This window comes from Oreochromis niloticus, linkage group LG1 (genome assembly GCF_001858045.2).
Source record: "Oreochromis niloticus isolate F11D_XX linkage group LG1, O_niloticus_UMD_NMBU, whole genome shotgun sequence".
Classification (NCBI taxonomy): domain Eukaryota; kingdom Metazoa; phylum Chordata; class Actinopteri; order Cichliformes; family Cichlidae; genus Oreochromis; species Oreochromis niloticus.
Window position 1 is genome coordinate 16,347,298 of NC_031965.2, and position 14,429 is coordinate 16,361,726.

The following is a 14,429-nucleotide window of genomic DNA, read 5'->3' on the forward strand; positions in this document are numbered from 1 at the left end:
CTTTCATATTTAGAAATTTTCATTTAATATTAAAAAAATAGAGGGGATGGAGTTACATTACTTTCTCGAAGTGTGTGATTTAATAATTAATACAAGAAACAAATTTAGTAAAATGAATTTCACTTGCAAAATGAACTCACAATGAACTACAGCAGTTTCTATAGCAGATTCCTGGTCTGATTAATCTCAGTTTCTGCTGCAAAATTCAGATGGTAGGCTCAGAATTGTGTAAAAAAGAAAAAAGCATAGATCCATCCCACTTTGGATCAATGGTTCTGGCTCATTTTGGTGTTGTGTAGAAGATATTTTCCTGGTGTACTTTAAACTCTTTAGTTGGATTATTGCTAGCCATGTCCATCAATTCATGACCACAGTGTACACATGAGTTCACTCATTGTCATGTCATTGTCATAGACAGCTGCCAAAATCGCAATTCCAAGAGAAGTTAGAATATAGATTCTATTTTTGTTTTCTCTCTTTCAGTATAGGTTATCTTTAATATTGAGTCTTTACCTTACAATATGAAGTGTTTGAGGAAACTGGCAAGGGCGCCACCAGGGGGGCACCCCAAAATTTGCTGCTGCAGTAGTGTGCCCCAATGTTTTTAGTGGCCCTCACTTGGCCATCCCTATGAAAAAATTCTGGAGGCGCCGTGGGCAACTGATATTGTGAACTGGCACTATTTAAATAGATAATAACACCAATTACATGGGTAAAGTTTATAATTATACATGTGTTAATGCTTACAAATGTACTTATATAAGCACATATTTGCACATGAAGTGAGTAATTTAAAGAAAGTTTAATCTTCCCAAACTGTGGATCTTAGTGAACCAATAATCTGACTTCATCGGCTCTTAGTCCACAGCTCAGGAGCTCAGAGCATTCTCCTGTTTAAGAAATATCACTTATTGTCCTTTTAAATCCTGAGACCTAAAAATTTAATTAGCTGTGGCTGAAACACGAGACAGCACCGCAGGTTACGTCTTTTATCTGATTTCACTTAATGGAACTCTTACTTGATTGTGTCCTCTCTTGCTCGTGTCTATTTTTATGTCTTCATGTTTACTGCTGTTTATAAAGCTGCTTGAAAAGCACTTGGCTTGGAGGTAATTGCTGCATAAATAAAGTTTTGCTCGCTTGGTAATACACTTTATTCCTTTTCTCTCCAGTTTCCTCGCAGGGTGTTTGAAGTGTAATTCAACCTTTTTGAGCTTCTTGCATAGCAAAATTAAAACGAGGTGACTCGCAGCATATGCATTAGCGTGGGCCTATTTGTGGCGGCAGCTTATTTTTAAAGCTAGTGATATGAATGTTTAACCCGTTTTTCTTAATAAACCTTTAGCCTTTCTGAATAAGATGTTTTGCACAAACTGTCAAATAGGACAAAGGATCGAGAGAAAAGACTTAAAGAAGGCTAAATATGGATTAAAGAGAATCCAGCAACAGTCTGCTCCTAATTAATACATTACACTCGAGGTATCTTTAACAACACTGCATTTTATTGCTCTCAGAGAGTTATGAAAGCATCTTATGATATCTAAATTCACATTTCTCACTGATTTTGTACCACTGTAGCACAATGGCAACATTTTTCTAACTTCCTGGAGCAGTACAGAGCAAGCAGTCAGACTTTAAAATAGGCGTATAGAATAGATACCTGCTCGTATATGTGTGTATGTATTATCTCTCCCAGTGCACTATATATACACCTAAACAAACAGCTTAGTGAAACGTCTTCTAGTATATTTTACTGTACATAGCAACCATTTGCACATCATAAAAATTTGCTTTTATAGTATTTTTGCTTGTTTTATTTGTACATCGTCTTTTTTTTAAAATTAATTTTCCTCATTTTTTCCTCATATATCTCTAATGCGATTTTTCTTACTGAGCCTTGTGCTGCTGTAACTTGTGAATTCTCCAGTGTGGGATTAATAAAGTCTGTATCTATATAAATACCTCACTGAACTCTGAATATCATCTTGAAACAGGTCAAAGAACTTAAACTCATGTGAACTGAAGCACATCATTGTCTTTATAGTACAAAATATATATATATATTTTTTAAAAGGGATTTTTACTGGAATGCTTCATTTCTTCGGGAAAAGAACGAGACTTTACTTTCCGAAAAAATCTTCTCAATACAATGCAGCTTTATTTAGATTGAATATAAACAACATGTTGTTCTCTATACAACTGCAGCCCTTACTCGGCCAGTTTTCTGATACTACGATAATCATGTGCAAACACAACACAAATGTGGTTAATATTAACCAACAGACAGCATATGTGCATTTGTATTTGTATAGATACACCATAAACTGTACTGTGTGTCAGTAAAGGACAAAGTCCATTGTCAGGCGTGGCAGCTTCGCAGAAACAGAAAACTTACAAGTAAGACGTTACAGGGCCTGTTACAGGGTACAATATCAATATAAAGGAGTGGCTCTTCTATTAACATTTGCCCAAAAAATAAAAAGTAAAAAAAACCAAACAGACAAGGTGAAATATAAACCTCGTAAACTCAGAACATAATGACTGACAGACTAAAAGGTGTCCAACTTAAATCAGCTTTCAGTCCACTGCAACAAAAACAATAGAGAAAGATAAATATTTCATGCTTATACATTCATGAAAACACTCGGCTACATCAACATTCAGCTGCCATACTGTCCCGTCTGCAGGGCTGCACGATTACAAATATCATCTACAACCATCCGCTTCATTTGTGAAAGCCCAACTGTGTCTGTGACAGGCTGAAGAACACAGCCCTAACGTTACAACTGTGCGCACATCAATCAAGTAACCTTCGAAATTCTGAATTTAATTCCCAATTAGTTACAATTTTCCTAAATCACGCTAATATTTCTTCAAGTTAGAAATTGAAGCTTCATCAGTGACTGTGCTATATAGTGGGTTTTGGTTTCCCAGGATGATTGACTGACTGTGTGTCAGTTAACAAAAAAACAAGATAAATCCACTTTAAATTCTTATCATCTCAATATTTGTAAGAAATGAACATTATAAAATCAAGTTAACTACAAAAGGTGGCTCAGAGTTATTAGACTGCAGAACCGCTGCTAAATCCTGTGACCATTTAGCTCCAAAATTGTCCAATTTCCTTCCCTAATGCTACTCTCGGGACCTTCATTAGGGTAAAAGTGCATTGAAAGGAATCATTAAATGTACAGATATATGATTAGAATTTCTCTCTTACATTTGTTTTTAAATATAACAGATTTTATATTTACAATTACAGGAACGTGGGTGCAGGCAATGCAGAAAATAAACTCGTACATTACACACGCACGCACATATATGTTTATATATACACATATTTATACAGTATATGAAGACAAACATGATCATGGCCAAAGCGACCAAAGAAAAACGCCTGCACAATTAGCTGTCCGAAATCAAACACAGGGCAGAAACATGAGGTTCAGTTTTATTTGAATGTGCTTTTGAAGTAGTGACACAGTGATGGATGGCAGGAGCAGACAAAACAAGTAAGTACTGTCTGTGCTGCCTCCTTCCTTTTAGTCACATGATCAGCAACCACGATCTATAACAAGCTGTCACCTCACCATGAAAAAAATAAAATAAAATTCTTGTACTTTGAATGCGTACTAAAATACATTAGCTTATAATGGTGATCATCCCCTTCTACTGCAAGTACTTCTCTACCACACAAAGAGTAAACTGCCTGGCTTCAAAGACGCTGGGTTCAGTGTGGTGATGATAATCTCTTTAACATCTGCATGTTAACTCGTTTAAGTGAAATTAAGCTCAGAGCTTTAAAGTTTCTGATTTATTTTAAAGGGATTACAATTACAAGGCAAAAAGGAATATTTGTTAGTTTGTAACCGATTCATATTTGTTACATGCATCTTGTGTGGATGAAACAACTCATTAGGGTCCATTTATGCTCACCCGATCGGTCGTTCTGCACGCCAACCGTGACGTCGCCATAGTATCATTTAAAGCAGGATTTTCCTGAATGACAGGTGTCACCGCTGACATAAAACATCCACATTAGCGGTGGCACAGGAGAAGAAGTCAAAACCAGAAGCAAAACAACTACAATGATAGAATTAAACAAGAGGTTTAATTCTGACACGAGTGCACCGCCAACCCAGCTGCTGCAGCAATGACACGGACACCTGTGCGAAGCTACAAAAGTTTCTGGTACGATTGTCCAGAATGACAAATAAAAGGCGCGGATTGACCCAGCGGATGTGATGTCACTTTCGTCGTACGTCACCGTTCGCGAGGGCAAAAACGGCGAGCATAAACAGGCCACTAGTTGCCAGACATATTTGTTTATCCCCCTGGAAAAGTGACACCCCCAAACCCTCAAACACTATATTTATCCAGTATTCAAGGGCTGAAGAAAACAAGATACTAAATGTTACAAATTACGTATATTATAATCTATAAATATACACCTAAATACAAGTTATATACAGAAATTTGCAGCTGAAATCAATACATGTTATTAAAATAAAATCAGTTTTCTTCATGTTTTCAGAAAAAAAAAAAGAAAGATGAGCCTTCTACCAGAGCTCTACCACGTAGGCATCATGTCTGGGAACCAGACGCGACCCAAATGCTTTGACACCTCCCAGTGGATATCATCCAACCCATAGCGATGATCTGGAACCAGTACTTCCTCCATGATGGATAGCTGCGTCAGTCTGTCTCCGCACATCTTGACAAACTCCACGAAGGCGCTGCAGGACACTTCGCACTCTCCCAAGCCGATGGCAGACAGCTGCGTGCAGCGCTGGGCGATGCGGATCAGCTCCTCGTCCAGCGGTCGCAGCCCGTTGGCGCACACCACCAGCTCGACCAGACGCGGGCAGTTGAGGCCGACGCGCCCCAGCACGTCTTTGCTGACGGAGCGGCCGAAGTACAGATGCGTAACGGGGATTTCGTCGCGGAAGAAAGGGCCAAACTCATCCTCGTAGAGGAAGAAGTACATGACCAGATTAAATTTAGGCGAGTGACGCATCATGGCGTCCCAGCTGCTCTTTTTGATGGTGTGAAACTGTTGGCCGGGATTTTCACTGACCACGTCAATGCGGAGGTGCTCGAGATGCACGTGCTTCTCCGAGGAGAGGGCGATGAGAAGTTCATCGCTCAGCAAATGGTAGTTGAGAGCCAGTTCTCTCAGGCCATGGCACTGATCAGCCACACACAGGATGCCTGGAAATACATGCCCAAAAAATAAATGCAGTGTTTACTGGCAACCTGTACAACACGTCTATAAATCGCACCCAAGCCCCTGAGAAACAAGGGAGAAACCTTACAATTTCAGCAATAACAGTTCTCAATCAATCAATCAAATTCTACACAATGACTAATTAGTCATTACTAATCATTAAGGCCCCTAATTTCTCTCATTTGTCAGTACCTGCAGGGGAAACATGAGGGCAGCTGCTCATTTTGAGCAGTTTGAGCGTGTCGCTGTTATTGGCCACCAGGACTTTAAGAGACGGGTCATCCACGGGCGTGTCATCAATCTTCAGGGAGGACAGGGATTTAGAGTTGACGAAAACCACAGTCAGTGCTGAGATGAAGTGGGACTGTTGAACAAAGAGAGAGAAACAATAAGCAAACATTTTATTTAAGAAATCTGCAGACAGATCTAGTAACAAGCATCTAATTCAACTACGCATACACACTGAAACTTTCAGGTTTGTCTACGAGTAGATGCATATTTGTGCAGGTGGTTGTAAAATAAAAGCTGCAAACAAAACAAGACCGCGGCACAGCAAATTACCACAAATCCACAGAGTTTCTTTTACATTATATGCATCTGTGGGATCTGTCTTCTGAGATAAAGTTTCAAAGAAAACAGGGGCTGAGTACAAGATTTTGGAGATATCAACTTGTAGACCTTCCCACAGGCACTTGACTTTAATCAGACCAGCTTCCTTTCAGGCATTAATCAAAGGAGCTCTAAAGCGGTGGATTTTCAGATCTCTGCGGTGCGTTACAATTCAGAGACGCTCATGTCTGAGTGCTTCAGTGGTTCTCAAATCTTCTCAGTCATGCCTCATTTCTAAGGCTCTGCAAAGCTCACGCCCCACCTTGTGGTGTCACGTCTAAGCTTTGCTTTTAGTTGAAAATGAACACGACGTGACCCTCTTGCTGAGGCTGACCTTAGGCATCTCCATGAAGCTGGGCCTGGCTGTGGAGATGAGCCCCAGAGTTTTCAAAGAACAATTCACCAGCTGAGAGAGGATGTCGCACGCTGCTTCTGCAGACTCTCTGCTGCTGTCCACCTGGCAGCACACAGAGAAAATGACACTGTGAGTTGGGCAGCACATAAAAATCCACTTCACTGAACTGCTGTAACCTCAAACTGCCCCCCTCTCTTTCGTACCTTGAAGCTGACATACTGCAGGTGGTCCGAGTGCCTCTTGATGATCTGTTTGATGAGGTCTGGGTGTGTGGCCTTCAGGTAGGAGCTGGCTGGCTGGTTCAACTCAAACTCAAAGCATCGCCACAGTTCTGGCATGTGAAAGGCCTCGTTCCAGCCCCGGCATACCTGCAGCAACAACACAAACTTCTCAGTTTTTCATGCTGAGGACAAAAACACTTCTTTTTTTTTCCATCCTCAGGCAAGAGGACAAAATGTGACGAAGAGAAGAGAAACCAATAATTAATCTTAGAGGCGTCACCCTGGCACAAATGTCGAGGATATGACTTGTTGAAACAGGAAAATAGCAACACTGTACATCCGCTTGCTTACAGTTTAAACTCCTGCTGAGTTACGCAATCATAATGTTCAGAAATTAAATTAAAAAAAATATGAAAATAAATACCACTAATATTTTGTAGCAGTAGGTAGCATCTGTTTGACATGGCACAGTAAACTGGTAAATAAGTATTTAATATTAATAATGATTTTTTAAAAAGGAGCCAGCGGTATTAATAAAGCATGTGTGAAGCCGTAAGAACCTTCAAACATGCCGCATCGCATCAGCTTCCTTAGACAACTGGGTGTGAAAGGAAATTAAGAAGTGTCAAAATCCTCACTGCCTGTTTCATGGGTGTAAATATATACATAACACATAAATAAAACATTTCTTATACGTTTCTGCTGCTGGGTGCCCTCTGCAGGATTGTGACTAATTTTTTCTTTTGGTAGAAAAACTACCAAGCTTAAAGTCATGAGACAGTGGAGAGGTGAAGAGTGGCCAAAGGAGATCACTCATTTTGGTGTCCAACCACTTTTCTTTTTAACTGCAAAGCCTTAGCCTTTCTGCCTGCATGCTTTGTTTATACCATCTATCCAAACTTCAATATCTACTGAATCTCCCACCTCGAAGTTGGAGGATCCAACTCGGACGCCTTGGTTGTGCAGCTGGTTCCTTTTTTCTGCTCTATTAAAATGCTTTGAGCTGGAAAATGACTAATCAGAACTTGAAGCACCAGAAAACTGACTGGCTTCTCTTCACTGGCTCCCTGTTAAATTCACAATCAAATTTAAAATCCTTTTCCTCACATACGAGATCTTGAATAATCTTAAAGACCTGTTCTTGTGATTTGATATAAAAATTGAACTGAACTGCAGCACGATGAAGTCAGACTATCCCGATGTGAGATCTGCTGGTGAGACAGTTGATTACTTTATATTGCTTTTTTTTTAAAATTTGTACATAAATTAAAATGTGCTCATAAACAGTATTACTATATAATACTGCAATGCATTTGGTCTCAGTCCACTGAAACTAGCTTAACAAGCAAGTGAATTGGGGAAGTTCTTTGTCTGCAGCAGCAAAGCTGTCAAACATTAAAATATTATATGCTTTTGCATTTTCCATTATATTTACCACTCAGCTGCTCATGCTGCATTTTATTTGTGCAGACAAACTGAAAACATCTTGTTGATCTCCCTCATGAATGAATAACCTTCCACTAAAGTATTAACAGCAAAATGCTGCAACTTTAAAAAAAAAAAAGAGAGAAACTGGCAGCAGTTCGAATTGAGGCAGTGCTTTGAAACATGACCCCATACCCACAAACTAACAGAACCCTGCTTTACCTTCTTAGTTTAGCCGAATGAAGACCTCTCTCATTATATGTACAAATACAGCATGTATCACAATCACAGTCAAGCTGAAGCACCCACTTATGGCCTTTAAGGCTCATAATCCTCCATCAGATAAACTCAGCAACCATTAGGTATAATAATGCCAATGTAGCGTGTAAGTAAAGCAATACAAACAAGGCTTACACATGAGTATGAGAGGGAAAAAAAAAATGTGACTGTGCTGTTCTAGTTCTTACAACTAATAAATACTGCCCCCTGCTACATATTGTAAACTAAGAGAAGCTATAAATGCTACTTCATTATTATATTGGTACCTGGGAGGCAAAAGCCCTATCCAGTAGAGGCAGGTACTGGAAGATGTGGAGCAGGATCTCCTGTGGCAGACACTCCCAGCGGGATTCCTCGTCCTCCAAATCTTTCTCCCTCCTCTGCTTGCGGGACCGTTTAAGAGTCTTCTGACACCCACCGCTGGTTCCACCTCCATCCTCCTGCTTGTTCCCTTGGAGACCTCGTTTCATCCTGGGTGAACAGATGAGGGTTTAAAATCCAGACAGATGGGCTGAGTTTTTCTTCTCAGCATTGGGCATGTTATCCCAGTTGTTTTTATTTTTGCAGCCCATATATGGAAGCCTGACACATGACCCTAAAGCCACAAATATTTTTATTGGATAATCTGGTTAATTATTGATAGATTTGCTTACTTTCGGTTATGAACTATTAAAAACAAAAACAAAAATCATTTCATAGCAACATTTGCAACATGGACTCTTTTGAAAAATGACCAGATGACAAAACTACCAGTGCCTATAGATTATCAATGAAAACCAGGAGGAGTGCTTCTCCTTTGTCAGGGGTTCCGTGCTAAATTAGACTCCAATCACATGACCCCATGGTTAGGTCAATAACTTGGTGAATTCAGCTAGTCAAAAATTAGCAGTTGATTAAACAAGACTATCTAGAACATTTGAGGACAAAGGTTTTTACAGTTAACTAAAACTACAGCATTGTGCAAAACTCTTGAGCCACCCCTTGTTTCTTTATATTTTGCTTAAAATGAGCTCGACTTCCTTGTATTTTCTTAAGTGCGTTTGAATAATAGTTACCCAGCATTTAAGAAGGCATTTTGCAGTTCATCTCTAGACATTGGTTGCTTTTTCATTCATTCATTTTCAGTCAATTGTTCTTTAATGTGCCTTTCTCTTATTTTTGTATACATTTCTCTTGTTTTGTATATATCCCCCTGACTGTATAAATTTCTCTTGTTTGCCATTTATTCATGCCGTTTACCATTTATATTTTATTCCTGCACAGTTGGTGGGGAGCACCCATAATCTTGTTGCACATGCACAGTGATAAATTAACAGTGTAGTGTCAACACATAACAGTTGACTTAGCAAAGAACCAGTTTTACATTGTATCTCGGGCACTTCATTACTAGTAGCCTGTAAGAAGGACACAATCTGTTTCCAATGTATTTAGCTCAATCTGTGAAAAATGCTTAAGATAGCATAATCTGCTAACCATCAAAATAGTATTTTTGCACCAACAAGGTGACCTCCAAAGTACTATTAGCCAACAACTTCTAATATCTCAGTATGGTGTGCAGAGTGTCTCAAAAAGTTTGCGAAAACTGGACAAAGAAATGCGACAGGCCTTAAAAACTATCTTTAGCAGATGAACAGCATGATTTAAATTGTTGCTAGTGAGCATCTAAAGCCATCTGTAAGCCACTATATTATGCTTTGGGGCTGCATTTCAGCCATTGGTGTGGGGAATCTGCACAAAAATGAAGGAAATGCATTCAGAGAGAAGTGCTGTCAGAGTTTGATCTACCATGTACTGTATCTGAAAAGCACCTGACTGGCAACAGCTGCATTTTTTTTCTTTTTAGTTTGTCAATGATCCAAAACACACAGCCTGAACAGAACCTGTTTTCAACAGCTTTAGCTTTTATCCTCTCGGCTCCACACCCAGCACTGTTTAATAAATAGATCCTCATGCTCTCCCCACAGAGGTCTGAGGGATCTTCCAGGAATGGTCAATAGGCAATGATTTCATACCTGTTGAACTCTAATCTGGAACCTTAGGTCTATGGCATAGGTTACCATGGCAATATAGGGTTAGGGGTAGGTACCCAGACCAAAAAAAAAAAACAACAAAAAAAAACAACAACAAAAAAAAAAAACTCGCTTCATAGTACAGAACTCTGAAAAACTATTCCTGAAACCCACTAAAGATATTACACAAAAGCTGTTCAGGCTGTGTTGAATAACAAAGGTGGTCATACTAAATATCGATTTTCAAGCTTGTTAGAACTGTACAAACAATTTTGCGTTTTATACTGTATTTCCATGTATGTTTGCACATGTTTACATACAGAATGCAAAGTTATATATAAATACATATAAAATCTAAATAATCAAACCGTTTGCGTACCGCTGCAGTTGCAAAAAATAAAACACTGGACTTTAGTAAAAAAACATGAAAACACAAATAATATTGCATTTTTATATCACGTAATATATAAATGAAGTATCTTGACCTGTCATTCTTGTCAAAACACATAACAGTTTTCCAATTTCATAGTACTATTTTACTATGTATGACTGCGCAATGACAATAAACGTTATCTTATCTTATCTTAATTCCAAAAAAAATAAAACTAACAGCTAAATTAATGAAAACTAATGCTGAACATGTTTAAAGAATAAAATGGACACGGGAAAAGCAAACGCAGTCTGAAAACCAAAAAACTAAATCGAAAAGAATAAAAAAAAACTTCAAAGAACATCACAAAAGCATATTTACTCTGCTCTCCACTAAGGTGTGTATATATAAGTGTGTGTGTACTCTGTTTTCTAATAATACCTCTTTAGTTTTAACCTGTGGCTGCATGGATACTGCTTAACTAGTTGACTGGTTTTCCAAACAAAAACACTCGTGACGAGTTTCTTTAATCATTAACAATTTAAAACAGCTTACTGCCTCGATCGGCTTTCCCGTTTCCCCAGTATCGGTCGATTCTCACAGGTACGCGAAGTTAGAAAGCAACATGTTTATTTCCGTCTATCCTGTAAGTCTGTCCTGTGTACTGTGTGCACTGGGCCATCCCGCGTGTTTTGCCTCACACACTCTGGTAATTAACTGCAGGAACAGCCTACGTGTTTCCTTCAGCGTTTCTTCTGCCCACCTGAAAATGAAAACAGTACAAATGGAGGACACGCCTCCCTCTGCTTCAACCACCAGCACCGTCTGGACAGGCTGGCTCAAAGTTAGCTTCTCCTCGCTGATGCTGTCTTTTAATAAAAGCGCCTTTTTCCACGCATAAATACCACGCTGTGGACGCCGTTTAATGCCACCGCAGTTTACAGCAACAACACACCCGTCAGGAGTTAGCTTAGCTCAGTCCAGCTGTACATCTTGGCAACTTCTTAGCGAAGTCTACCCACTTAACATAAACCAGTGACTAAAAACAGCTCCATCAGACACTTACAGGTTTGCGGCAGTTATTTATCCTCACCCTCCTCACCTGGTTCTCACCTCCTCCGTGGGGCTGTTTATTTAGAGACGATCACTGAACGTCAACCGGGACCGACACAAGAAAACTGCGTCCGAGCTGGCCGACCGATCAAACACATTGGACCATACGACAGCACGGTGTGTCGAGAGGTTAGCGAAAACTGCCGGGAAGCTGGTGAAATGAGGTTTTCAAAAGTGTGCTGGCTTTCCGAGCGCCTGACCTAGTTTCGCTTCTCAACTCTCAGCCTCGCTACTTCGCTTGTCAGCTAAAGATGGCGTTTGTGTTGTTGTGCGGAGCAGCCAGTGGGCTTATTACAGCCGTTCCGCTGTTACCGTGAACGGTCGGCAGGGGGAGCTGTTTCACCCTAAGATGTTTTCATACACAGCTGTAGGGGTTTCAATGAAAAGTGAAGAAATGACATTGAATCCAAATGAATCCAAAGGGTGACATTTATGCTGTGTAATTTAAATATCCCTATTAAAAAATTTTAAAAAAGTATCTACCAATAATAATGATACTAACTATCATAATGATAATAACAACAGTAATAAACTTAATTTATATACCACCTGAAAAATGGAGGTGTTGGAGAGAAGAGCAATGAAACCCAGTAGAAGCAAGGCAGAATGTATGTGTGTGAATGAGTGAGGCAGGTGTAAGAGGAAAACTGCAAGGAGTGGAGTGAAGTTTAAATACCTGCAGTCAACCATCCAAATAGAGCACCAGAGAGGTGGGGACAGGGTGGAGATGCGTGTCACAGGTGATTTGTGACAGAAAGAAACTAGTAAGACTGAAAGCAAAGGTTTACAAGATGATAATGAGACCTGCTATGATATCTGGTTTGGAGACAGTAGTACAAGCAAAAAGAAAGAAGTGTATGCTGTAGTGGTGGACATGCAGAGCGTTGGGGTTACACAGGAGAACAATTGCCACTATATTTAAGAGAGTAGGCCACCATACTAGGAAGTAAATATAGACTGTTACTCTCTCTCAGTCAGGATAAAATATTGGTTGTGCACAGGTAGTGTCATGTTCAAACAGTCTTACCACAGGATTTTAACTAATCCTCTGCTTCAAACTGGGAACACAGTCCTGTCCTGGCATGTCACTGTCCCAGTGGCAATGGCATTATTCAGCTCAACAGGCCTCTGGCTCATAAGTGTGTACTCTCCTTCACCATGCCCTGCACAGTGAAGACTGGTCAGTGATAAGGTCATATTAATACAGACACTGCATACACTTACAATGCTATGCAGATGATACCCAGCTTTATTTATCCATGAAGCCAGCTCAATCAAACCAATTAGTTAAATTACAGCCATGTGTTAAAGACATAAAAACATGGATGACCTGTAATTCCCTACTTCTAAATTCCAATAAAACTGAGGTCATTATGCTCAGCCATAAAAATCTTAGAAATATTGTGTCTAATCAGAAACATACTCTAGATAGCATTACCTTGGTCTCCAGTATCTTTCATGTGCCTAATATCTCTGAAATCAAATTAAATTTTATTAAATTTAAAGCCTGACCTTGGCTGGGCAATCCTTATAACAATTGCCACTTCATTAATTCTGAGCACAGAAAGAAGCAGCGTGAAGAATGCTCCACCCGGCCAGTAAGGCAGCACGAGCACGTCAGTGCGTCAGGGTCTCCAGAGGTAGGACGGGTTTGCTGGAGAACAAGACAAACAGTTTTGCTTTGGTTGGTTGTTTTCCAGTTCCAATTGCTTTGTGTTGTTCTGCACAGTGAATGTCTCCTCTGCCATACGCTGCAGTTATGCACTCAGACTCAGCTGTTTATTGATCTGAGTGAAAACAGTCGGTGATCAGGATCATCAAAACTGCAGTCACAACAGGCTTCCAACTGCATCGCCGTCTCTTCACGCAGCGAGGAGTCTCTTATCTGCCAGTTTCATCTTGAACGTCTGAAATATTTGTTACCATGTTTTCAACAAAACTACAAAAGAAAAAGAGAAGACATGAGAAAGGTTATCAGTTTGAATCATAAATGCTCTCAAAATCCATGCGTCTTTATTATAATCAGCTTCTTTTAATCTTAGTTGTCATCTGCAGAAATGTCAGGATTGATATGAACACATTATTATTGGCTCCATTTGAAAGTTTAAAAAAAATCATATTTCTGTGGTTTTTTGGTGGGGATTTGTGCTCCCAGAGACAGGTAAGGCGTCAGTCTCACCGCATCAACACTACTATAAGCCTGCTGCCACCACAGTTAGAAGTTAAGAGTGTAAGACAATGTGTTTTTGCTGCTAAAATGTATGCTCTAATTTTAATTCACACTCAGGTTAACTGACATCCAACAAAACAGCTACTTAAAAACATAATTTTTATCACCCTTTAATCCACAATAAAACTTTAATTCCCAAGAAGTGAGGAAAAAACCAGAAAAAAAAACAATTATAATGCTAATCATGCTAAAATGCATGTTGGAATTACTTGTGAGCTAAGGCAGTTTCATGTTTATTAAACCAGGTTGGTCCTTTTTCCATCCACACTGGCATTGATGGAGAAAGCAGCAAAGGGATACAAATGCAGTATATACAGAGGTATAGATATATATTTATGTAAAATACGACAGGATGCTTTCACAAGGTCTCCTGAATACTTTTATCATCATTCTTTGAAGTCATGGCGAAGAGTTTTAAGCGAGCTACGACTAAATTCGTCAGACAGAAGAAGCTGTGGAGTGAAACCCAGTGCATCCACAAAGCTCAGCCCATAATTGCACACAGTTCTTTACATGTAGAAACAGGCAGCAGGTAGCTAACATCAACACCACCACAGGATCCAGAGACACAGGTTTTAGTAGACTGGACAA

At 39.6% G+C, this 14,429-nt stretch overlaps 1 protein-coding gene across 4 annotated transcripts; it reads right to left on the reverse strand.

Annotated features, from left to right (window-relative positions):
- Positions 1-2,134: 2,134 nt before the first annotated feature.
- LOC100692979 (F-box/LRR-repeat protein 3) lies at positions 2,135-11,902 on the reverse strand. Of its 4 annotated transcripts, none has more exons than XM_005466873.4 (6): positions 11,609-11,902; positions 8,383-8,587; positions 6,395-6,559; positions 6,171-6,293; positions 5,420-5,591; positions 2,135-5,211 (listed from the first exon to the last, which is right to left on the reverse strand). In XM_005466873.4, the coding sequence occupies exons 2-6, from the start codon at positions 8,584-8,586 to the stop codon at positions 4,571-4,573; spliced, it is 1,305 nt and encodes a 434-aa protein (XP_005466930.1). In that variant the 5' UTR covers position 8,587; positions 11,609-11,902; the 3' UTR covers positions 2,135-4,570. The 4 variants fall into 4 exon arrangements, with proteins under 4 accessions (XP_005466930.1, XP_003445831.1, XP_013127114.1 ...); XM_003445783.5 differs by having other exon boundaries at positions 11,562-11,902; XM_013271660.2 differs by having other exon boundaries at positions 11,598-11,901.
- Positions 11,903-14,429: the final 2,527 nt, after the last annotated feature.

Coding starts and splice junctions, on each gene's coding strand:
- LOC100692979 (XM_005466873.4), bottom strand. CDS start 8,586: ATGAAACGAGGTCTCCAAGGGAACAAGCAGGAGGATGGAGGTGGAACC. Junction 6,560..8,382: donor ATAGGGCTTTTGCCTCCCAG/GTACCAATATAA, acceptor TTGTTGCTGCAG/GTATGCCGGGGCTGGAACGA. Junction 6,294..6,394: donor TGCAGTATGTCAGCTTCAAG/GTACGAAAGAGA, acceptor GTGTGCTGCCAG/GTGGACAGCAGCAGAGAGTC.